At 42.6% G+C, this 25,073-nt stretch overlaps 1 protein-coding gene across 1 annotated transcript; it reads left to right on the top strand.

Moving 5' to 3' along the window:
* The first annotated feature begins 53 nt into the window (after positions 1 to 53).
* Positions 54 to 25,073, top strand: ANXA7 (annexin A7). Its single transcript, XM_020791199.3, has 13 exons — positions 54 to 184; positions 10,684 to 10,738; positions 12,890 to 13,112; positions 15,764 to 15,859; positions 16,283 to 16,326; positions 17,317 to 17,419; positions 17,538 to 17,632; positions 18,267 to 18,380; positions 19,362 to 19,532; positions 21,441 to 21,611; positions 22,026 to 22,101; positions 24,336 to 24,448; positions 24,745 to 25,073. The coding sequence occupies exons 2-13, from the start codon at positions 10,685 to 10,687 to the stop codon at positions 24,865 to 24,867; spliced, it is 1,383 nt and encodes a 460-aa protein (XP_020646858.3). The 5' UTR covers positions 54 to 184; position 10,684; the 3' UTR covers positions 24,868 to 25,073.

Here is a 25,073-nt window from a genome sequence, read left to right as displayed (position 1 = left end):
GTCCCAAAAAAGGCGGGCGGAGCGAAAGCATCCCCGGCCTCGGGGCCCCGGGGAGGGGAGAGGAGGGGCAGGGCTTTGCTCGCCTCGCCTCGCCCTGCCCGGGCAACAGCTCCATTTTGCTGACGCTGCTGCGTGTCGTTGGGGTGGCCGGAGGGGAAACCTGCGTTTATTGGCCGCGTTTCAAGTGAGTAAGGGGCGAAAGGGGGGGGCGCCTCTGGGGGAAAGGAGGAGCGTCGGACTCCTTTTCTGCAGCCGGAGGAGAACTCGGTTATTGTAGTAGCTGACGTCTGTTCCCTTGACCCCCCAGTCCACCCCACCTTGTCTATCGCAGATATTTCCCGGGGGGGGGGGCGGCGGAATACATGGTACCTACAGGAACCCAAATTCCATCTCTTCCTGACAGGGGGGGGGGGGTTCGCTGAAGTGCTCACACACTCCTCGCAGGACAAGGCGGGTGGGCAGGGGGTATATCTGCCCCCCACCTTTCCCCCTCCTCCCCATACTTCCCCTGTCGAGTTGCTGGAGGTCCCTTTCTTTTAAAGTCATTAACTAAACGGGTTAGTTCGTTCTGGATACCAAACGACGACGCCCTTGTCCTTCCTGGGGTGGATCAGTTCAGCGCGACGACTGCACCGCCCGCCGTGTGCAACGCCGTCGGTAGAGAGGCGAGTTAGCCTGACCTTAATCGTGTGTGTTCAGTGCAAATCCCAAGGGTCCTTGGTTGTTGTTGTTGTTGTTGTCCTCGTCGTTGCCAGCTTTAGAAGAGTTCGCCTCTCCCTCGCAGACCGCACAGTGGAGAGAGGCGCTGAATGGTGTATTAAATGACAAGGGGGGGTCTCCGGGAGGGATCTCTTTCCTCATCCTCATGTCCGGTATCTTTCCCCCTTTGCAACCTGGCCTACGTCCTGGGGGGATCGTGGAGTGTGTGTGTGTGGGGGGGAGGGGGACTGATCTATGGCAGAGGGAAGGCGCTGCCTCAGGCGGCCGATGCTGTAAGGCAGCACGGGGAGAGCGGCACGCCTCATACATTTCCTCCTCCACCCCCTAAGTCGCCTCCTGGCCTCAGGTGCACTAGAGGAGGACACGGTCCCATCCACCGCCCTAATAGTTAACCTCTGTGGGTGGAATGGAAGGGACCAGTTTCTCCTTGGCCTCTGGCAGTGCTACGCCTTGGACTAACTCTGCTGCAGGACTGACACTTTGCTAAACCGCCTCCTCCTGAAGCACAGGCAAAGATGCCAAGCTTACTTACCTGATTAAACTGGCCCTGTAGGGGTTGGAAGTGAAGCCAAATTCCCAGTTGAATCTTCTCCTGATAATTCCAGTTGCATATCTCAAAGGACGGTTAAAACACGTTACTGGAGAGCTATCAACATCTTTTGGATTTACAGATGTATGATGACATAGTTTTCCTTCAGATTTTATAGTACTTCAAATTGGTAAAGAGGCAGTTCTTCACTAAAACTTTTAGCAGAACACATTTTAAAATGTTTATTTTAAGGTAGAAATGTATGCAATTAGCTAAAATATATTTATACATATGTATCTTTGAGAAACTGTGCTAAAATGCATATTTACTTACAAATTTTTATTTAGATATTGTGCAGATTTAACCCTTATGTACTAGGATTAAAAAAAAACTTGCACTGAGTGACCCCATTGGGATTGCAATTTTATACGTAGGACAGGAAGCAACAGTTAGAACTGGATATGGAAGAACTGATTGGTTCAAAATTGGGAAAGGAGTACGACAAGGGTGTACATTGTCTCCCAGCTTATTTAACTTATATGCAGAATACATCGTGCAAAAGACTGGACTGGAGGAATCCCAAACTGAAATTAAGATCTCTGGAAGAAATATCAACAATCCCCGATATGCAGATGATACCGCTCTGATGGCAGAGAGTGAGGAGGAATTAAAGAACCTCATAACGAGGGTGAAAGAGGAAAGTGCAAAAAATGTTCTGAAACTCAACATCAAAAAAACTAAGATCATGGCCACTTGTCCCATCATCTCCTGGCAAATAGAAGGGGAAGATATGGAGGCAGTGACAAATTTTACTTTCTTGAGCTCCATGATCACTGCAGATGATGACAGCAGCCACGAAATTAAAAGATGCCTACTTCTTGGGAAGAAAGCGATGACAAACCCTGACAGCATCTTAAAAAGCAGAGACATCACCTTGCCAACAAAGGTCCGCATAGTCAAAGCTATGTTTTTTCCAGTAGTGCTGTATGGAAGTGAGAGCTGGACTATAAAGAAAGCTGACCGCCAAAGAATTGATGCTTTTGAATTGTGGTGCTGGAGGAGGCTCGTGAGAGTCCCCTGGTATCACATTCCCAGGGGTTTCAAGAGCAGAGTCTGATAAGCCAATCCTATGTCAGAAGTTCAGAGAATGCAGAGCCAATATCCAAATGCCAAAGCCAACTCACACAATGTAGTCCAGGGTCAGAGTCCAAAGCCAAAGGTCCAAAGAACAAGGTTCAAGGTAGTCAGGAGCATGGATGCAAGCCAGAGGTTTGACTTGTTGCTTCCACGAACTTCCAGCCGTCTGGGAGCTGCTTATATAGTAAAAACAGTCCTTGAACTGCTGGAAGCCTTTTCATCCTGTCAGAACTCAGGCTTAGTTGACCAGATGTTTCTGCGGGCAGCCTTCAGGCAATCCTCTGACCTTTTCATCATAAATCTTCACTGAAGCCCGGCCCTCACCCTGTCTACTGGGGGAGGAGAATTTGGGGGTGATTCAGCTGTTTGTGTTTCTAATCACTCAGCATTCTCCTCAGCTACAGTTAACCCCTCAGGTTCTGGATCTCCGGTTGCACTCATGACACCTGGACTGCAAGGAGAACAAACCTATCAGTTCTAAAGGGAATCAACCCCGAGTGCTCACTGGAAGGACAGATCGTTAAGCTGAGACTCCAATACTTTGGCCATGTCACGAGAAGAGAAGACTCCCTGGAAAAGACCCTGATGTTAGGAAAGTGTGAATGCAAGAGGAGGAGGGGATGACAGAGGATGAGATGGATGGACAGTGTCATTGAAGCTACCAACATGAATTTAATCAAACTCCGGGAGGCAGTGGAAGACAGGAGGGCCTGGTGTGCTCTGATCCATGGGGTCACAAAGAGTCGGACATGACTAAACAACAACAAATACCAGGGCTAACAACACAGTTAGGCATACAGAGTGCTAGTACTTGGCTGCAGAGCCAGGAGTGGGGAGTTTGGTTCTCCCAGTGTGCCTTGGAGGAGGAGGAGCTTGGTCTTGGGCAAACTACAAGTTCCTAGGATGCCTCCAGGGGAAGAGAACCAGTGAATGATTTCTGAGTATGTATTATTGAAGGCTTTCATAGCTGGGATCTGAGTACTCTATATTTAGAGACTCCTGGTAAAGGTCACCATAACTGACACCTATTACTATTTACCATGTACTTTTATTCTCGTGTGGACGTTCCAACAAAACATCACTCTAGGGAGCTAAAACATTCTGTCCTAGTGCATGAAAGTTAAAAAAACATTGCATATAAATGAGGAAATTAAACAGAACCAGTCTGAGAGGAAGCAAATGCAAAATTAACAAAGACTGAGAATAGACTGAGCTTGCTAGAAAAAAATCATTCATAGTGTGTGTGTGTGACACAATTCTTTTTGATACATTTATTGTAGGCACATGTCTAAACATGTAAAATGTGAGTAACAAATAGCGTTCTGGCAGCTTAAAGACTAGCTGGTCTAACAAGTTTTATTTGACGTAACCTGTGAATTGCAGCCCACTTTGTCAGATACAGCTGATGGGAAGGGTTGCGGTCTGTAGTGAGCTTATGTGAAATAAAAGTTGTTAATCTTTAAGATGTGGGTATAACAAGAATATTTGTTGGTTTTGCTGCAACAGAATAACACAGCTGCTCATCTAGAAAATCTGTGTAAGATATAAATATGGCAACTGCTTGTGTCAGCCACAAAATTACTGTAATATGTACAGTAACCCTAATTAAACAGGTTCGTTCTATAGGCTGTTGTTGACCCCTTTTGGGCTAGTCAACAAGTCCCGTTCTTTTTCTGTTGTCTTTCTGCATTCCTTTAGGCTGCGTTCTTTCCTCTGTGCTACATATTTCTATTAAACTTCATATTATTGGTGGGCCAATCTGCGGTACTGCATGGAAGATCAGATGTTCAGAGAAAGAAAGAAGGAACAAATGAATGAATGAGCTTAAAATTAGTTGCTTAGAGACCCTGGATTGGGCGGAGGCAGTGCTGCTAGGGAAAAACTTGGATTAACTATGCCTTCTGCTCTGTTTTCCCTTCACACATTCATCCCTTTAGCCTTATTGTTGAAAGAAAAGTTAAGAACTGTCACTGCCCTTGTCTGTCTTGTCCAGCAGGACTAAGAATAGCTTGGGGGTGTATGGTTTTGACTTGTAAACCACCATGAGAAGAAAAGGATTAAGCCACTCCGATCCAGTTATTCCAGTAGTTCGTCCATTTGTTTCATTATAAAGTATCATTGGGTTTTCTTTTATTTCTGCATGGTTTACTAGGGAGCAGACTCTGGAAGGGAGAGAGAAAGTGCGGAACATACCTGTTAATGAATAAACAGCTAATGACTAAAACTTTGTCTGTAGTGACTCTTGGGGGAATGAAGTAATTAACTGACCTGGTATGAACAAGAGAGAGTAGTAAAAGAACCATCAGTACCCAAATAAACTTTTCAGAAGTTCGCTATAGAAAAGAAAAAGGAAACTGTGCACTGTGAGAAGGTCAATAACAAAAGTGGACGGCACAGATTTGATTTGGCTTTCAAACTGGTCTTATTTTCTTGTCTCCTATCCCTTTTTGCTTTCTGGGTGTGCCAGCAAACTCAGGAGAGAAGTGTGTCTTGCATTGTTCTGAGTTTAGAAGCAAGTAGAAGCAATGTGAAATACCCCAAAGCTCAGAGGGATGAGAACTGACTGATTTAATGTTGTGACCAGCTTTGGAGTAACTGTTTTGTTTGCCACATGTTTTCCTTTGAGGCTGTGCTCTGAGAAACTCTTGGAGTAGAATGCCTATTTCAAAACTCCATATAACAAGACTTCTCCTTTCCTCTCCCACATCTGAGGAAGAAAACTTTTTTTTAAAGTTGCAGTGAATTATGACGACCTATAGAATGGATCCGGATGTAAAAATACTTAGAGTAATCCTGTTGCTTGCTACAGGTCTGCTCTAATTAAGCCTAGATGCAGCCCATTTTTCAATCTCTTCGCTTAATTTGTTCCCAAAGGTTACACTGAAGAGTATGAAAGTATTCATAGCTCTGGCCACTTGAAAACTTGGTTTGGTGTTTTTGTTTGTTTGTTGTTGCTACTGTTTTGAGATGTGGAAAGAAAATGTTTTTAAAGCATTAAAATTCATTTGGCCTGCATAAGGTCCTAGAGTGAAGGGTTAGTTGTAATCAAATACAGAGAAGTTTAGGAAGGCAGAGCTTTTTCAGTCAAAGTTTCTCTTACAAACTGATTTCAACTTTGCTCCAGTCTAATACTCTGTTGACTCTTTTCCCATCCTGCTTCATATTGTGTAACTGCCTTTCTGAAGGGTGTGGTCTTCCATTTTATTTTCAGGATACTCTGACGCATGCAATGATTAGGGAGTGACTCAGTGTGCTCCTGTGAAAAATAGCTTGCTACTTCCTAGTGAAAAAATTAATTGCAAGTTAATTTCTGTCAAAGTAATGGGTTGTATAAAATCCTGATAATTTCATTGATATTCCAGATGCTTACTGTGATCACAGCTTTTCATCTCAAGTGTGTCTTGATTCTTTTTATATGTGGACGTGCAAGAAGAACATGCATATTCTACCTTTCTGCTCAAGAAGAAGCAATAAACTTACTCTCGCATTCCAGTGTTCTGATACATTAGTGGGAAAATGATAATATAATTGACAAACCCTTCTTAGAGATTTCAGCTGTGTATGAGTTCCTGTGTTCAGCTTTTTGCTGTAGCATTTTGCATGAAAAAATGACGAGGGCTGAATGTGGGGATGCAAACTAGCCTAGCTGTCCATGCTCCTTCTCACCCAGAAGTGAGTCAGACCAGACTCTGCAGAGGAAGCTGGAAGCACATTTGGCTAAGTGTACCTAAGTGATCATCCTCATTAGCCATTTAACCCCTCACCATATTTTCAGACATATTGTTACATAGACATAATTGTACCTGCAATAGTCTATTACAGCAGTGAGGGAGAGCAGACGGCTGAGCAGATGTGTGAAATTCCTGGTTCCATCCTGGGCATCTGTGATTAAAGAGCAGGAAAGCTGTAGAAGAATTTCTGCCAAAGAAGAACTGCACAGTTAGATGAGCCAGTGGTTTGAGCTTAAGGAGTTTCCAAAGGGTCAGCCATGTTAGTGTGTTGCAGCAAAAGCAGCAGAGTCCTGTGATGCCTGAAAGACTAATTATAGCATGAGTTTTAGATAAGAACATAAGAAGAGCCCTGCTGGATCAGGCCAAGGGCCCATCTAGTCCAGCTTACTGTATCTCACAGTGGCCCCACCAGATGCCTCTGGGAGCACACGAGACAACAAGATACCTGTAACAGGCAACCCTGACCCCACCTGTCCGTCACGGCTGGGCAGTGGATCATCAGCCAATGGGGTGACGGAGGGTGGAGCTGGAGGGGGAGGAGTTGGAAGAAAAGTGGTGTGAAGAGAGTGTGAGAGATGAGATCTGGAGTGTGAGAGAGAAAGAGCTTGTTTAGAGGCCTGTGTGCCTACGTATTCAGTGACAGAAAGTCTGTGATTGATTAAATAAGATACAGTGATTGACATCTTGATTAGCTAATTGTGATTTACATATTTTATTTTGTTATCTCAATAAACCTGTTTTGTTTTGAAGGAAACCTTTGTCCTTCTTATATAGTCATACAATTGGTGGCAGCGAGTGTGAAGTAGTGTGGTGGGCATTCTTCAGTGACATCAGAGTGGCCTGCTACGTTACAATACCCTTTCCCTCCATCTGGCATTTGGAGATACCTTCCTTTTCAGCCTGGAGATTATACGTCCCCATAGTGTCTTGTAACCTGCAATGGACTTTTCCTCCAGGAATCTGTCTCATCCCCTTTTTAAAAGTATCTAGGCCAGATGCCATCACCTCATCCTGTGGCAAGGGGTTCCACAGACTAACAACATGCTGGGTAAAGAAATATTTTCTTTTGTCTGTTCTCACTCTCCCAACACTCCATTGGAGTAGATGTCCCCTGGTTCTGGTATTGTGTGAGAGGGAAAAGAACTTCCCTCTATCCACTTCATCCATTCCCTGCATAATTTTATACGTCTCAATCATGTGGCCCTCTGGTGCATTTTCTCTAGACTAAAGAGCCCCAAACACTGTAGCCTTTCCCCATAAGGGAGGTGCCCCATCTCAGTCATAATTTTAGTCACTCTCTTCTGCATCTTTTCCAGATCCACTATGTCTTTCTTGAGGTGCAATGACAAAAACCCAGTACTCCAGGTGCAGCCTTACCAGCATTTTGTACAGTGCCATTATAATGTTGGGTGTTTTATTTCAATCCCATTTTTAATGATACTGAGCATGGAATTGCCCTTCTTCAGTGCCACCACACACTGGGTTGACACTTTCATCGAGCTGTCCACCAGCACACCAAGATTACTTTCCTGACAGCTTAGAACCCATTAGCTGCTTTCATGAATAATCCACAGATGCATAATTCAGAGTAATATGTATATGATAACATAAACAAGTATGTTGTACTGTTACCCATAAGTTGCTACCGGCTACATTTCCACTTTGTAAATTTTTTCATAGTTTTGTCTGTTCAAGGTTTCTGGTGGTTGAACAAGTCCCTAAGAGCCCTACAGAACTTTATAGACCTTTAAGGAAAAATCAGAAGCCTGTGTTCATCACAGTTAGCATTTATCCCAATTAAGGGATAATTAACAATTTTATCAATATTCATCTGAGCATCAAGGTGCAAGTCTTTCCATTCTTGCAATGATTCCAGGTAGAGATGGGCATGAACCTCGGTTTGGAGGTTTGTGTGCCAGTTCGTATGCATGACACCACAGGTGCTGCACATTCCTTTCCTCTGTTTCCCCATCTGGGATCCCCCACTCACTAGCTGGTGCGCGGTCCTCTCTTCCTCCTCTTCAGCTGTTTGACCAGTCTCCAGCAGGAGCATGGCCTTCCCCGCCCCACCTCCCTGGCTGATTGCCCACTCAGACAAGGAGGCAGGACAGGCAAACCCGTGGTGCTGCTGGGAATTGGTTGAACAGCCAAGGAGGGGGAGGAGAGGTGCACACTCTGGCTTGTGAGTGGGTCATTGGCTGGGGAGGTGGGGGAAGGGAATGCGCAAACCAAGGTTCACGCCAATCTCTAATGACAGGCAGCATCAGCTTGTTTAATTCTACAAGCTTTATTTCTCTACTTCCAGCTATGAAGAAAACTCTGGGCACAAATGCTTAAAAATATATGAAAACTAAACTTCATTCAATCTTCAATCCAAAATACAGTAAAATATCTTTTGAGAGTTAAAAAAAATGAGCAAGAGTACTGTATCTCAGTTACATTATTAAAATGCAAGCGCCTATAGCCTAAAAAGGCACGTTGAAATAGCAAAAAGCAGAAAATACTGTACTTCTCCAAAACTCCAAAGTTTTTATATAATAACTTTCGTCGTCGTTTAGTCGTGTCCGACTCTTCATGACCCCATGGACCAGAGCACGCCAGGCCTTCCTGTCTTCCACTGCCTCCCAGAGTTTGGTCAAATTCATGTTGGTAGCTTCGGTGACACTGTCCAACCATCTCGTCCTCTGTCTTCCCCTTCTCCTCTTGCCTTCACACTTTGCTAACATCAGGGTCTTTTCCAGGGAGTCTTCTCTTCTCATGAGATGGCCAAAGTACTGGAGCCTCAGCTTCAGGATCTGTCCTTCCAGTGAGCACTCAGGGTTGATTTCCTTTATATAACTTTATATAACTTCTGTATATAATAACTTTCTTAGCCTCTAAGCATATTATGAACACACACAAAATAATTCTGAATGCTGTCCCTGCCAAAGCAATTTGAATTTATGGAGAAAAATCCACGTTGACTGTGTTGCTGGCTTTTGGAAATAAAGCTGCTACATGAATGTTGCTTTTACATGCCTAGTGCCCAAAGTGGTGAGTTGTGATGATTTTATGAATTCGTGTAGATGTGTCTTATCTTTCTAAATGTATATTTTAACTTCTCGCCAATCTGTAAACAATCTCCTTTCCAGAGATCTTGAGCTCCAAGAATTTTTTTAAAGGGAATTTTAATTGCTATCATGCCTACTGTAACTCCAGAGTTTTGTAACTTAATATCTGGCATGCTGTCAGAATAACAGTAAGGTCATTGTTATGACTAAGCTTGGAATAAGAAAGATTGTAGCATTAAAGATCTGGAATCCTAGAATCGTGGAAAGCAAGAACACTGTAATTATAGAGAGTGAAAACCATAAGACCTGCAAACTCCCTCTCCATATTTACACATTGCAACATAAATATATTCAGTTTTCAAAAGTGCTATGGTACAGTGACCTTGCTCGACTGGAGAGCTACCTAATTGTTTTGAAATGACTATGGTAAACTGTGATTGTGAAGCCAAATTATGTAAACTGTGAACCCTCTATTTTAAAGCAATTTTATTTTCAGGGCTACTTTTTCTATACCTCCTTTTAATTTTTTTAAACACTCTAGACACAAAATTTCAAACTTTGACAATCTTCCACCTAATATCAGTACAACTGGTGCAAACACAGCCGTCCAGATACTTTTTTTAAAAAAAAAGACAGAAATGAATGAGACTGGCTTGCAAGCATATTCAGAATCCATGTAACATATTTTGATAAATTAAATCTTAGTTGGATGCTTTCTGCATAAGTGGCATTATGTTTTCCTAGATTGTTTTCAGCTGGTTGTATATATTTTACTTTTCTTTGAACAGCAGATATTTTTAAGGGGGAGGGAAGCAGCTGCAATCATATTCATGGTGAGAGTGGTTTTAGAACTTATGACCGTATTGAAATGCTTGTTTAGCATGAACCGTATTAGACCTTAATTCTGAAGCTCAGATCAGAATATTTTAAGAGTGTTCTCCGGTGCCTTATGAAATACACAGAGCACATCTCACCATTTTGTTTTTAGACCTTGTTTTGAACCGGCCATCTGAAAGTACTCTCAGATCAGTGCCTTATATTTTGTCCTCTTTAGATTTCTTTTTTTTTTCCTTACAGATTCAGGGCCCTTCAAATGCCTTCCACTTTACTTGCTAGCAATTTCTGTCTACCATAGGACCAGGGCAGGCATATATATTTTTGACACGGTCTATTATATTATGCCTGGCATCATAGATGTGTAGTGTTCTGCTTGAGGCCCTGTTCTTTACAGATTATTTATTTATTTATTTATTTATTTGATTTGTATCCCGCCCATCTGGTAGGTCAGTACCACTCTGAGCGGCTAACATAAAATACACAATTATAACAGCATAAATCCAAAAATATCGAATGTCAATTAACAAAACATGATAAATCATAAATAATAAGTAAAAAAGAAGAGAAAAGTAAATTAAATTATAGCCATCCTTTGGTCCTTTGAGAAGTAGACACTCAACTCACGAAAATGCTGACCACTCAGCTAAAGCTCACAAATGCTTTTTCTCTTCCCTTATAGGATGTCATATCCAGGATACCCTCCTTCAGGCTACCCTGCTTTTCCTGGTTATCCTGTAAGTAGCAGTTTATCTGTTATATGGCATTTCCTGAGTTCGCTCTGTTTGCAGGACCAGTTGATGCTACCCAGGGTAGAGCTAACGTTGACAGGAATGGGCTTGATGGCTTCTGATGACTTCTTTGGAGCAGTTCAATTTGAACCTCAACTCTCTTGTATAATTATTCTATAAATGCTGTTTGTGTGTGGTGGTCTTGTTCTAGTATCTAGTAATTAGGAAGCACAAGCATGCAGTGTGGTTATGGGAAGGAGTATAACTGTTTGATTTGTGTAATATCCATTGTGCTGTCATTTTCAGATAATAGCATTGCCTCTTAAGCTGTTCCTTAAGAAATTGTTTTCTTTTTCCTGTTCTATTTCATTGAGGATGAAAATAAGGGGGGGGGGGAGAGTTGTATTTATCACATTTAACTCATGGAGAGAGGGTGGAGGAGGATGTAAACAAATAATAAGATAATAAAGTACACTTACAAATGATATGGTGTATTGTTTGTCTTTGGCCCTCCCTTCCTGCAATGTGTGCACACAACATTTATCTTAGGGCAAGAAATGGTGAAGATAAGAAACAGCTCTTGGTTGGAAGCAGCTGGGCATCAACAATATCCCCCTTCACCACCAAGTATAGTTTTTAAATGGGCAAAGACGAGATAATTGCCCATTATAAAACAATTCATGCCAATTTATATGTTAATCTATAACACAGGGTATAAATGGGATAAATAGAAGTAGCCTCCAATGGAAAACAGTGATAGATGTTTACATTGTTTTGTTTTTGTTTTTTTAACATCCACAATGTTGCAATCATCCATGTTTTGGTAGTCCCAGGGAGAACCATGGTAGTTCTTTGGACCAGTTTCTTTTGGATTCAGTCAGCTCACAATGATCTCAAATTGCTAGTGCTTCTTCTCATCAGGAATGCTGGAAGTGGCAAATTATTCCATAGAATTCCTATACTGGAATAAGGCATCTGTGTTGCAAAGGAGAAAAAGGCTCACTGACACTGGCTGTGTAAACCAAATCGTAACTGTCCATCCATTCCTTTGGTAATTCTGTGGGGTGCACACACATCAAACCAGCATATGAACACACCCCTGAGAATCATGGCAGGGGTGCTTTGCTTACCAGAGAGGAATAGACAGAAAGTAATAATTTGGCTTACGCTGCCTACAGGATTTCAGCCATCCCTTTTCTTCAAAATGCTCATTTATAAACTAGATTTGTTTTCTTGTGGGATTTTTTCTTTTGCCTTTAAAATTTCTATAGTGTATTTATGTTTTGTTGTTGCTATTGTTGAAAGTATTTGCATATTGTACGTCAGCATTCCACGCCCCTCAAAGTGACACAGGTTCTGCACACTGCATATCCTTTCAGCGTATTTTATTGCTAAAGTCTATGGCAGGACTGGAAGCTGCTGCAGCACAAACATGTTATAAGGATCAAAAATGGTCCGCTTTGGGTCCCTTCCTATTCCTTTGTCAGTTGTAACGTTTGGGAAAAGAACCTGAAGTATAGCTGGAAGTGTGGGTCTGATTGACTTGGCCCTAAGGAGACAGTGTGCCTACTAAGGGCAAGACCTGGAGTCCTGACTCAGGACTTCTTACCAACCTAAATTAACCAGAATCAAAATCTGGCTGTCTGCAACATTCAATAAGTCTCTGTGAGTTATTGCTGAAGCTAAAGCTGACATTTACCATAGTTGAAAAGCAAGTGGTAATTTGACGCATGTTCTTAGTAGTCTTTTGAGTACACACCCTGAGTTCCAGATGACTCGCAAAAGGTATGTACCATTTAGAGAATTTGTGGAAATGGTCGCAGTTATCTACACCAGTGGTCCCCAACCTTGGGCCTCCAGATGTTCTTGGACTACAGCTTCCAGAAGCTTTCACCACCACCTCTGCTGGCCAGGATTTCTGGGAGTTGAAGTCCAAGAACATCTGGAGGCCCAAGGTTGGGGACCCCTGATCTATACAATAGCAGTAACTTGGTAATAGGGTTTAATTATTGTTGTGTGAAGTCCAGTCACTCCTGAATTAGAGCAATGCTAACAAAGTAAGAACTTGGTATGGCTTAGTTCGCTCAGTCTTGTGAGGGTTTAATCTAGAATTTCCTTCTCAGATGGACTGACTTTTGAATGACTCCTTTGGTTTAGCCTACAGGACAAGAATCTGCTTATCCGCCTGCTGGCCAGTATCCTTACCCTGCTGGGCCTGGGGGCTTCCCACCGATGGGAGGTGGTGCCTATCCTGCAGCTCCACCAGCTGGTGGGTTCCCAGGAACGACAGGATACCCGCCCGCCTCTGGTGGGTATCCCCCTGCACCCGGAGGATACCCTGGAGCTCCTCAACCTGGTGGGATGCCAGGTTTTCCTGGAGGTAAGAGAGAACCCCCTCGGCTGCTTCTCTCTGCTGTGATTGAGAATGCCTGCATTAGGGAGTTGAAGAAACATAGCTAGGAAGCCTTGTTGCTTCTGCACCACCAAAACCGAGCAAGGTGGCAAAGCAAGGGGGGGGGAATGGCCTCTGCTTTTTAAAAAAAATTATCACCAGTCACTGAAACAATTCCTTTGTTATATTAAAAAGGGTCTCAGTGCCATTAGCTTGTGTATGAAGCACACTCTTGTCCTGTCCAGCTTTTCATTGCCACAACACCCAACTAGAACACGGAGCAGAATGTGAGACAGCACTTGAATTATATGACATTCTGTCTCTACCAGTTAGTGAGACCACCCCTTGTCAACTGTGTAAAAAACTTTTAAGAGGCTACCATTATACTGCAAAAGGAAGTGAAGATATCCCTTGCTTAGTGGTTGTCATAATGTAATACAGTATATTGTGCCTTAGCTATTGGAGGAAGGAATGCATGACAAGGAACGAGTTGCTTGCTCTTTATACCTACAGTAGGTACTTCCTAGCCCTTCCTAAACAAACCACTTCTGCATTAAACCAAAGTGCTTGGAGGGCATGCGCCTTGTCTGGCATTTGGTTGACACTCCCAAATACATTAACCACCTTGGTGTTTACTTCCCAAGCACCTTGCTTTAATCCAGCAGTGACTGACCCTGAGGTGAAAAACGGGGCTTTGCTGCTGCTGTGTCACCGGATTTGCTGCTAATGCCCCACAGTGGCATGGTGGCAAGGTACAGCCCTCTGATATGTTTCAGGGGGCAGCACTGCCCCTACCCCAAGCGGGTGCCCTTTCGTGATCTGTATGAAACTGGTGGAAGAGGCCATTAAGAGACCTGGAGTGCAGTGTCATCAGTACGTTGATGCTACAACATGCTGATGACACCCAGCTATAATTCTCTGTTACATCTCAGTCAGGAATGGCCGTGCAGATCTGGGACCAGTATCACCTTGCAGTGGTAGGCTGGGTGGGAGTCAGTAATAGTGAGACTGAATTCTGTGGCTCCTGTGCTCAGATGCTTCCTGGGATAGGGAATTGGGTTTGTTTGTTTTCTGCTCTGGATGGGATTGCAGTCTCTCTGAAAATAGATATATAGCCTAGGAGTATGGATAAATCTGTCACTGTCACCAGTTCTAGCTGGTTTGCCAGGTTTGACCATGTCATGGGCGGGGATAGTTTTGAGTCTGGTGGCCCAGGCATTAGTAAACTGAAGCCTGGACTGACGTAGTGAATACTATGTGGGCCTACCCTTGGAAATGGCCGCTGCAGCCATATAGAGCAGCTACGAGGCTCTTTGCAGAGTCTTATTATAACAACAGGTTACAATGGCACCAGCTTCTAATAAGCTAGCAGGCCAGGTGTAACAACGTCATCATTTTAAGGATTTCTTCACCTCTTACGTCGCTGCCTGATCATGGCACTCCTCTGGAGGAACTCTTCCGAGGGCTGTCCGTTTTCCTAAGATTCACTTTATGAGTGCTAGCAATAGAACATTCAATACTGCAGCAGCAGTTGACTGGAACACTCGCTCAGTTAACAGTAAGAGAGTTGCTATACCCGTTGACTCTTAGTTATTGTTGACTTATGCACTACCCCATAGTACAGTGGACCCTCAACACACAGACGGCTCCACTTACAGACTTTTCGAGTTACAGACTTCTCTGGCCGCAAAATTTAGGTTTGACTTGCAGCCGGAGAATCGACCTACAGACCAGAAAAAAAACCCAAAATGGAACAAAAACGGCCGGTTACGGGATTAATCGGTTTTCAATGCATTGTAGGTCAATGGAGCCTCGACCTACAGACTTTTTGACCTGCAGCCACCGTTCCAATACGGATTAATTCCGTAAGTTGAGGGTCCACTGTATTAGAATACTTTCTGGGTGGTTTACAATGTAATTATGCAAACAAGAGTTTGCCCAGCCTCATTTTATTGACCTTGGAAGGCCGAGTCAGTCTTGGACCAGCTACCTGAATCTGTTGGGTTCAAACTCAAGTTGCGAGCAGGGGCTTGACTGCAGTACTGGTGTCTCCTTAAGATTAACTTCTTTGCTCAGGCTTTTCCTGAAGTGTAACCAAAGCAGTTACAGTTTTGTTGCTGATCAGTAAGAAATTTATTGTTGCATTGTGTTGTTGTTGTTGTTCTTGGAGTTGTTGTTCTGTTTACTTCTTTGATAATTCTGCAAGGGAGAGGTGCATACGTTTGGTAACCATATAAATTACATTCTAGGAAGCCGCCTTATTTGTTCTATCTCAAACTGATGAAACTGGTCTGGATGATGCTGTAACACTTTCAGAATAATATGTCTCTATAGCAATGAAGGTTTCAACGTGTGCTCCTTTCCCCTTAGGGGAAAACAAACAGTGGCATGGAATATGTGGGAATGGTGTAAGCCTTGTAATGCTATTTTAATGAGTGTACACTAGCGTTCTCGGTATTCTGAAATTAGCGCAGCATTTTGCAGATGTTAAATTAATATATCAAAAATATTTTCAGATACAACTTATCACAAAACATATATGATACATTTTGTGACAAGTTGTATCTGAAAATATTTTTCATCCATTTGCATTACATTAGAGGTGTACTCTTCTTTTTTTAAAAAATCTTTTCCCCCAGGTGCTGGCTTTGGCGTACCCTCAAATGGGTCTGGATTTGGATATCCACAGCCTTTATCTCAAAATTATGGTGCAGGTGGACCAGCACAAATACCAGGTATATACTGTTATATTCCTAAGATATGTTATTTGGTGTCTTTGGTTGTGAAGACAATGAAGCACTGAGTAATTTTGGCTTGCTATCAATAAAGCTTCCCTTCGAAGGGATACATCTAAAATAGGGACTAAGGCCTATGGAAACCCTACACAGTTCTAAGAGGGTAGTATGTCTGCTGTGGTCCTGGCTCCTTTATAATCTTGGAGGCAATCATGGGTACCTTGTAATGTATATGTTTAATTCCCCACCCCCAAGAAGATAGAAGCTGATCGTGGTTATCCTGCTTCGAACCAGTAGACATGTACCCTAGTGACACTGCAGTTATGTTATTCAAAAGGAAAACGATGGGTGTTAGTGCAAAAAGTGGGCCTGATGCTAACTGTGACAACCTTGCCTCAGTGTTATCTCTCTCTTTTTGTTTAGTTGGTTATCCTGGTGGACAGGCGCCTTCTCCAGCAGCTTCTCAGGTACGTTATTCTTGTGCCTATGATAAAACTGGATTGTGTTGTCAGTTCGGTTTGGGGCAAAATGTGAATTGTTCTGTCAGAAAGAAATCTAAAGGCCAGTCCTGCAAATCTCTAGGAATGGCCACACACTTGCCAAATGCGTAACAGACAGTTTGGGAAGTCAAGGAATATGCCCTAGCTATCACTGCCCACCTCAGTCTGAATGCACAGCAGTAGCCCGTTTGAAGGTACACCAAAATCAAGGGAAACTTGCAGCATTTGAATTTCAGGCACACGAAGTACAGTATACTGGTGTTGCTTTTGTGATAAAAACCCGCAGTGGCAGTATCATCAGTTTTAAATTTAAAAAGGGTAGGTTTACATTCAACATTAGAAAAAGGTTCCAAAATTATTAAGGGCATTTTAGGAATAGTGCAACCAACCCATGAAGGCTGTAGACCCTAACTTGTGTGTACATGTGTGTGTGTGGGGGGGAGTATCTATGAAAACGTGTTGAGGATTTGGGAGACTGTTACATCTCAAAAGCTTGCAGGAGTTGCAACATAATACTAATACCGAGTATGCTGACGAAACATGTTTACAGGGTGGGTCCTGCAGTGCTTACCACCTCTAGGACCTGGATCCTAGAAAACCATAATAAAAGTCCTAAGTTACAAAACACTCTTAGCTGTTCAGAGTCTACATGCTTGAACACTCTTCAGTACCAGCCATTCCCAGCCCATGCCCACAACAGACCCAGACCAGCTGGAACTTCCCCTCTCCAGCTTTCATCATAATTCTCTATCAAACACATTGACCCAATTCTGTCAGCCTTTAGGCAAGCTCAGTATTTACAAAATAATTGTGATCAGCAAGAATATTTCGGCATCTGGGCTGTGTGTCGGAAGTTCTTCATCTCTCTAAGTTACCGGACCCCCTAAATCTCACTGTCAAAATTGAATAAGCACTTAATGTGAAGCTTCTGCTGATGATGAAATTTCTCACTCTCAGCCTGCAGCAGTGATTCAAGCTACAGAAGGGACAATTCGACCAGCTGCTAACTTTGATGCAGGGAGAGATGCTGAAATTCTCCGCAAGGCTATGAAGGGTTTTGGTAAGAGTGGTTACTATTTCGTGTTTTATGTACTCTTTATGTATAAACAATATTGAGTCCAGAAGTCATTTTTTTTCCTTCCTTAGGTGGGATGACAATCTGCCTTTTTTCTCCCTAGGGACGGACGAACAGGCAATCATTGATGTTGTGGCCCACCGGTCTAATGATCAGAGGCAACAAATTAAGGCTGCCTTCAAGACCATGTATGGCAAGGTATGACTGCTGCTTCTTTCTTAGTTGTTGGAGACAGTGGCTAATCCGCAGCAGCCCAGCAGGTCCTTTATCCCGTCTAAGGAAAGTGAGCTCTGTAAGATCACTCCTCTGTTTGACTTCCTTCCTTTCTGTTCGCTTGTCAGCGAGATTGTCTTCAAGCTGATGCTCTGCGGAGGTTCTCTAAAATGCTTTTTATTTATGTGAATGGGGGAGGCTTTTTGACCTAATGGATTGACATCAGCCAAGTTGAGGTACTAGAATAAGAATGTCAGAGTCTCAAAGCTTCAGATGTGTGACATAGTTGTTCTTCAATCTTCTTCCTGTTTTGATGCTAGAAAAAATGCATATTGATTTTACTGTGAAAAGTAAAAAATTAAAAATTTGCATGATTCCTGAACTGAGCTTTCTTGATTTTTCTCTGAAGAAAATACGTTTCACTAAATACCAGTTAGCTAGGAGTTGTACCATAGGCAAATTGTGTATATATTTGTGCATACCTGCTTTGTTAGAGGGGTGGATATTTGTGTTTTTGGATTACATCTCTGGGAGTTATAATCCAAAACCTGAAATATGCTCATCTCTGCTTGCTTACATGAGTATATATTTTCTGATAATCATTTCATTAATCAAACAGGACTTAATTAAAGACCTGAAGTCAGAGCTAAGTGGAAATATGGAAGAGCTTATCATTGCATTATTCATGCCACGTACTTATTATGATGCCTGGAGTTTACGGCATGCAATGAAGGTATGAATTTACACGATGAAAAATATAATTTCATGTGCTGAAGAAGTGGATCTTCTACTTCATGAAAACTTGCTCTGAAATAACTCTTTCATTCCTAAGAAGACCATAATACTTTTATTTTTGTTGTTGTTATAAATACTGAAACTGACTCACACAGTCACAGCAAGATTACCAGCGTGCGGTAACAGATAGTCAGTGACTGACAAGCCTATACGGTTCATATTTCAGAGATGCACCAGTCTGATTTTGCTTCTTATGTATAAGCTATGGTCGATATTGGTAATTTAGACTCTACTCATCCTTGAGTTCCATTCCCCAGTCTGTACAGGTCATACTAAAGAGCCTTGTAGTCTCTTTAGTATGACTTGTATCTTTATCTACCAGCATTTTCCAAATTTGAGCAACTCATCCTTTATTCCCACTCCAGGATTCATAAGGTACCATTTCAAAGGACAGATCTGGGTGAGGAGAGAGATAGGTAAAGGAAGGAGAACAAGTCTTAAGTCTCTGTGGTAGAATTTTTTCTTCCCCATGACATTATGAGCGAAATGCAACTTCTCAGGTTTTCTGCATTGCTTTCCTAGCTCGTTTTCTAGATCAGAGGTCCCCAATTCCTGGTCCGCAGCCTGGTGACGGTCCGTGGCCTAAGCCGGACTGGGCTGCAGAGATGACCTCCCCCCCATCCCCGCATGCACCCCCCCCCCACAGCCCATGTGCTTGAGTCCACATGAGCGTTCCCCCACCCCTTTGTGGATGCACACACATGCCCCCTGAGCGCCATGCCACTCTTTGTGCATGCGCGCGAGCGCTGCGCAGCCCTTTGCACATGTGCATGAGCGCCTGCAAAGCGCTCCCCGCTCCTTTGCGCATGCACACGAGCACAGGGGGTGCCCCGTCTTCCCCAGCTGGTTTGTGGGGCCAAAAATGTTGGGGACTGCTGTTCTAGATAATACATTCATTGTTTTGTTTTTTTGCACACAGGGTGCTGGCACTCAGGAGAATGTTCTGATTGAGATCCTTTGCACAAGAACAAATCAAGAAATTCGTGATATAGTCTATTGTTACAAGACTGAATTTGGAAGAGACATTGAACAAGATATTCGGTCTGATACATCAGGTCACTTTGAACGATTACTTGTATCTATGTGTCAGGTGAGATGAACAACCACCTTCCACCACAGTCTTTCCTATGCATTACCAAGCACTTAATGAATTCTCTTTAATCAAGGCAACGTGTTACGACAGAGCCTTGCTGTTGATTTTGCTCTGTGCAGGAGCACCACTGCATTTCTACCTGTATCATTCTTGTATGGATGTAGAGTTTGTGTGAGCCTTATCTTCCATGGGGCTGCTGTACACACAGCCAGAATAGTATTACAAAACTGGACTCCTTCTGGAACATGGATATGTCCCTTTCCTGAAGCACTTGTGATAACACTAGTTGTAGAAACATTCCCAAACAGAATACTTATTTCAGTTCTTCTGTTTCACCAAATCAAGCAACCAGACAATGGCTCCACACCAGTTCCTGTATCTCAGGTTGGTCCTGTCCCATTAGCCTATGCTGGCATGGCCAATAGTGAAAGATATTGGATGTTGCAGTCCAGCAATGTCTGAAGGACTGTACCTTCCCATCTCCCCACCCCCATTCAATCTGGTATCTACATGAAGGCTAATGAGAAATGGCAAGACCTGGTTTCTGCCTTTGTGTACGTGAGTATGCACCGTATCAATGGAGGGAAAGCTGGTGTAACTTTTCATTGTGGGAGAATCTAGAAAGACAGTATCTATGAGTTGTGTTGCAGTGGGATCTTTTTCCAAATGATTGGTTGCACTTTTAAAAAGCCCACTAACCAGCCTTCTCTGGATGGTGTATAGTGGCTGGTGGGTTGCAGGCTAATCTATTGCCAGTGCACCAGTCTAGCTCTGGATCCCCAGTAGAGAAGAAAGATGATTATTAAGTTAAAAAGCAGAATTGGGTGGGTAGTACATTTAAATATATTTTTTAAAAATAAAAAAAATCTTGAGCCCTTCAGAAATCTTAACAAGGCTGAGTGTTGCAAACCTTTGAGAAGACAGAGAAGAAGAAATTCATCCTAGCTAGATATTATACCCATTAGAGATGTATTTCTTTAAATTCTGGAACTGAGACTGCAGGGTTGTAGAATCCCTCTGAGGTGTGGTTTTAATTGGGGAATTGAAAATCAATTTCTTCTCTCCCCTTCTATAGAGAGTTTATAATCACTTTCTGTTCCATGTCCATCTATTGTCTTTAACAACTGAATTATTGCCTTCTCATCAAAGCACACAGCCTCTGTATTGGCATGGAAGAAAATTACAAAGTAAGGTGGCACTCTCCATATTGTCCAAGCTGGAGATTAAATTTTAGATAGGGCTTGTTCCCTGTGTTTTCCTGGGGGGTGACCAGAACTGTGGCATGAATCCTGAGGGCAGCCACTCCCAATCCTGATCTGAAGCTTGTAGCCTGTGGTGGTCCATGGACTTAGATAAAAGCCATCAGTTGAAGCCAAATATGGTGTTGGAAAAATGTCTGGACTAAATCATTACAGCCACTGGATACCACTTAAAAGTGTTGTGGCTCCATCATAGGGACTTGTAGTTTGGTCAGGCACCCAGAATTTTCTGCTGCTGTTCCTTGGAGGGCGCTAGAGTTCTTTAGCAGAGAATTTAAAGTATCTCACCAGAGCCAAATCGATTAAAATGGTATCAAACTAGTGTGACTGTATAGTGTGGATACACTCCCCATGTTTACAAGAAGACGTAGTAGAAGTCCCTTCTCTGGTTATAGATTGCCTTCTCAGTGGCTATTTGTGATATTCTCCTTTGGAAATGAAAAAGAAGCTGTGGGATTTGTGGCTTCTCACACACCCCAAGCAGTTTTGGATTGTGGTGAATGGTAAGAAAGTAAGTGTCAGATTTATGAAATGACAAATTTACAGATTACAGTGTCTGTGTATTCTTTACCATTCACTTCTGAATGCTGTGTCAATGTTAGCTTCACATACGGTGAAGGTAATCCTTGCTCCTTTTTCTTTACAGGGTAATCGGGATGAGAATCAAACTGTAGATTACCAAAAAGCTCAACAAGATGCCCAACGACTTTACCAAGCAGGTGAAGGGAAACTGGGAACAGATGAATCTTGCTTTAATATGGTCCTGGCCTCTCGAAGCTTTCCCCAGCTGAAAGCTACAGTGGATGCATATTCCCAGGTAAGAACAGTAGACATGTTGATTTGTTTATTTACGTATTTAAAATATTTGTAACCCCCCCTTCCTCCTCAAGAGGACCCAAAGTACCTTAAAATATTAAAAACAAACAATATAACACTGGGAGGGAAGGGAGAAATGAAGAAACAGCAGCTCAACTCTTAGTCACTGAGAAAAGCCTGTCATGGTGTTTGTATGTCTGCAGAGGGATAGCAAAGAGGGAGCCAGGCTAAACTCCTGTGGGAGGGAGTTCCACAGCTTGGGAGCAGTGATGGAGAAGGCCAGCTCTCGTGTCCTCACCAAACACACCTGCTTCTGTTAGTATTAAGTAAATGTCGTGTGAACAGAACTGAGATAGATTGGTCTCAACTACTTCTTTGACAAAAGATTTAACATTTCTCTAACATCTTTTTGCAGGTTGCCAACCGTGATTTATTAAGCAGCATTAGCCGGGAGTTCTCAGGAAATGTTGAACGTGGCTTGAAGGCTATCTGTAAGAGACTTTTCCATCATTTTAATCTTCACTGAGGGTCTTTTAATAATTAAATTTCCCAGCACTTCTGTGCTTATCCAGATGGAACATTGGTTCTCTCCCCCATCCTTGTGCTGGTTTGAGACCAAATCTGACCCAGGGTTGCTGTCCACATACTGTACATTATTGAAAACTGCTTCGCTTTAAGAAAGCAGCTCCTCTTCAAGAAGTGGTTTTCAAACATTTCAGAAATCTTGGAAGAAATACTTAAAATGATTGTGCTGGATTTTTGATTGCTGGCTTAATGGATTATGTGAAATTATAAGCCTCTGGGGGGAGCCCTTGGCTGCAGACGTCAGCTGCCACCCCATTTCAGAAAACATTTGAAAACAGCTATTTAAAAAAACCCTTGAAGAACCCCTTGAAGTATGACATTGTTTACTAGTTTTTTTGGTCTTTCATTGCTGTTTTAGTAATTTATCACTAAATTGAAAGCTTCTGAGCTGCAAAACCTTTGGCACCTGAATTCCACCCCAGTATATAGTAGTCCCAGAAGAAGGGAAAGGTAAACCACTTCTGAATATTCTCTGGCTAGAAAACCCTGGAAAAGGGTCACCATAAGTCGGAATTGATGTGGTGGCACACAAATTATTATATGTAGTGAAATAATAACAGAACCAATACAATACCCACAGGAAATGCTTTTTAAAACCTAAATGCCAGAGTCATTGTTATTCTTTCATTTAAGGCCTGTATTGCCTGGATAGCAGGAAAATACTGTTGTTGCTATTAGTGCCTAGTTCGGTACATATAGGAGAACAAATGCTCTGTCTGGGTGAGCCTTACAATAACAAGATGCTACAGGAATTGCTGAAGAACAAATCCAGTGGCCAGAAGATGGGGTTGTGGGGTTTCAGTACACTTTAGCTTCCCATGTGAATAGAACAAGGGCTTAAAAAAAGGATTTGCTCCCTTTGTGTGAACACATTTTGCAGAACAGAGATTGAGCTTATCTTGGCTAAAGCTCTGTTGCTTAGTGTAGTAAGTCATACTAGAGCAGGCCCAGCTGAATCAATCTAATTTACAGAGGAGTTGACTCAGCAAATCCCCACTGAATCAGTGAGCCTACTCTAATGTGACCTACCACACTAACAGGATTTCAGTCTGTGTCCTTCATGTTGGTAGAGAAGCAGTGATTCTTTTTTTCCCTCAGTGGAAGGCAACTTCTTTGAAGAAAGCTTTGGTAGACATTTTTCAGTTCTTTTCTGAAACTGGGTACTGAAGATCTAGCAGTCTGTGATAGCAGTTCTTCTCTGATTTTTGGAATATGGAATTGAGCCCTAATGGGAACCTATCAGGACAGTCCAGTGGGGGGGGGGAATCCATTGCTCAGCAGACAAGCAGAATTCATAAACTAATGTTTCTGTTCTCCCTACTTGTTGCCTCCCAGTAATCCAAATAATAGGGCATAACAGAGTAATGATTCAGATACCCAAAGAGGAAAGCATAGCATTGTAAACTTCTTACCAAATGCTACCTTTGCAGAAACACAGAGTGATCTGATCATGGTAAAAAAAAATGGAGGGGACGGCTAAGCAGTGGCAAGGCTATAAGACGTCACAAAGTTATTGCTTAAGTTCTCTGTATGGTCATAGCCTTGGCTGTCATGACCCCAACTCAGCAGCTTCTTGGTCTGACCATATGGCATAGCTATGCAGCTGCAACTTGGTGGTTTCACAAAACAGCCTGGCCCAGCATCTCTGTACTGCTAATTCTGCACTACCTCACTCATGCCTCCCAACTTTGTAGGGAATACTCCCTGTGGCCTCCTTCACACCATGATTAGCATTCCCCACAAAATGCATGGTCACCTTAATCAAGTAGGGAGCATGACACTGCTATTACAATGTCAGCAATATGGAGCAGGTTGGGTGGGATTTGTCATCAACAGAGTACTTAAGTGTCTAAGGTTTAGCTGAAATACAGTCCCTAACATTCCTCTGTTCACTGTCATACTGGGATCTCCTGCCTGCATAGATATAGGCCCTATCTGAAATGGTTTGCACTAGTGACGTCACAGCCGTCTTTGAGAGACAGAGATTAGAGAAACCATGGATTTTTGTAGAGGGGCATAATGGTGGTAAGAATAAGATAAGGGGGAAGTGTGATTTTGCAAAGTTAGATCCTGGCGTGCTGCTTGAATCTGGTGGGTTTTTTGAATGCCAAAATGGAAATAATTTCGTCCTTTCTTGCAGTGCAATGTGCCCTGAACCGCCCAGCCTTTTTTGCAGAGAGGCTTTATCATGCTATGAAAGGAGCTGGCACGGATGACTCAACCCTTGTTAGGATTGTAGTCACCCGCAGTGAGGTAAGAACTCTGTGTGTAATTAAAAGGCCCCGTAATTGATCTCCCTTTCGTTTCTTGTTCCTCTTTGATGGTGAAACAGTTTCTACATTAAGTGGTTAGCTTGCTCTGTTTACTTGCTTTTATGTAGATTTTGGGTAAATGCACCACTCTTTGGTACTACATATATTTTATTTATGCCTTCCTTTTCTTCTGTTTTTGGGGCCTAAAGCAGCTAGCTCTATAAAGTGGTGTCATAATAGATGGGCATTAGAATTAATAGCTTTTGAAAACTCTGAATTTATTTCCTTTTGGTATAGATCGACCTTGTACAGATCAAATACGTGTTTGCCCAGATGTTCCAGAAGACTTTGGCCACAATGATATCCAGTGACACAAGTGGGGACTACAGGCGCTTGCTCTTGGCCATCGTTGGCCAGTAGGAAGCCCTCTCAAACAAAGAAAATAGAATGAGAACTGCTTGGGCAAAGAACCAACTGTCACTACATGCAGTGTATGAGTATAAGTTAGAAACTGCAAATAAATTTGCCTTGATTGACTTTGAAGAGCTTTTCTTCTGCACATATACTTGCCTTAAATTTGGCACATCATGTACTTTATAATGTAAAATAAAGTATCAGCTATCTAA

Source organism: Pogona vitticeps, chromosome 3 (assembly GCF_051106095.1).
Source record: "Pogona vitticeps strain Pit_001003342236 chromosome 3, PviZW2.1, whole genome shotgun sequence".
In the NCBI taxonomy this organism is placed as follows: domain Eukaryota; kingdom Metazoa; phylum Chordata; class Lepidosauria; order Squamata; family Agamidae; genus Pogona; species Pogona vitticeps.
Note: the sequence above shows the minus strand (reverse complement) of the source record. Positions and strands in the feature narration are given on the sequence as shown.

Bases quoted from the DNA above. Each gene is read 5' to 3' on its own strand.
- ANXA7 (XM_020791199.3), top strand. From the start codon at position 10,685: ATGTCATATCCAGGATACCCTCCTTCAGGCTACCCTGCTTTTCCTGGT. The intron at 10,739-12,889 runs GTAAGTAGCAGT...CCTTTGGTTTAG, and splicing joins CTGCTTTTCCTGGTTATCCT to CCTACAGGACAAGAATCTGC. The intron at 17,633-18,266 runs GTATGACTGCTG...TTAATCAAACAG, and splicing joins TCAAGACCATGTATGGCAAG to GACTTAATTAAAGACCTGAA.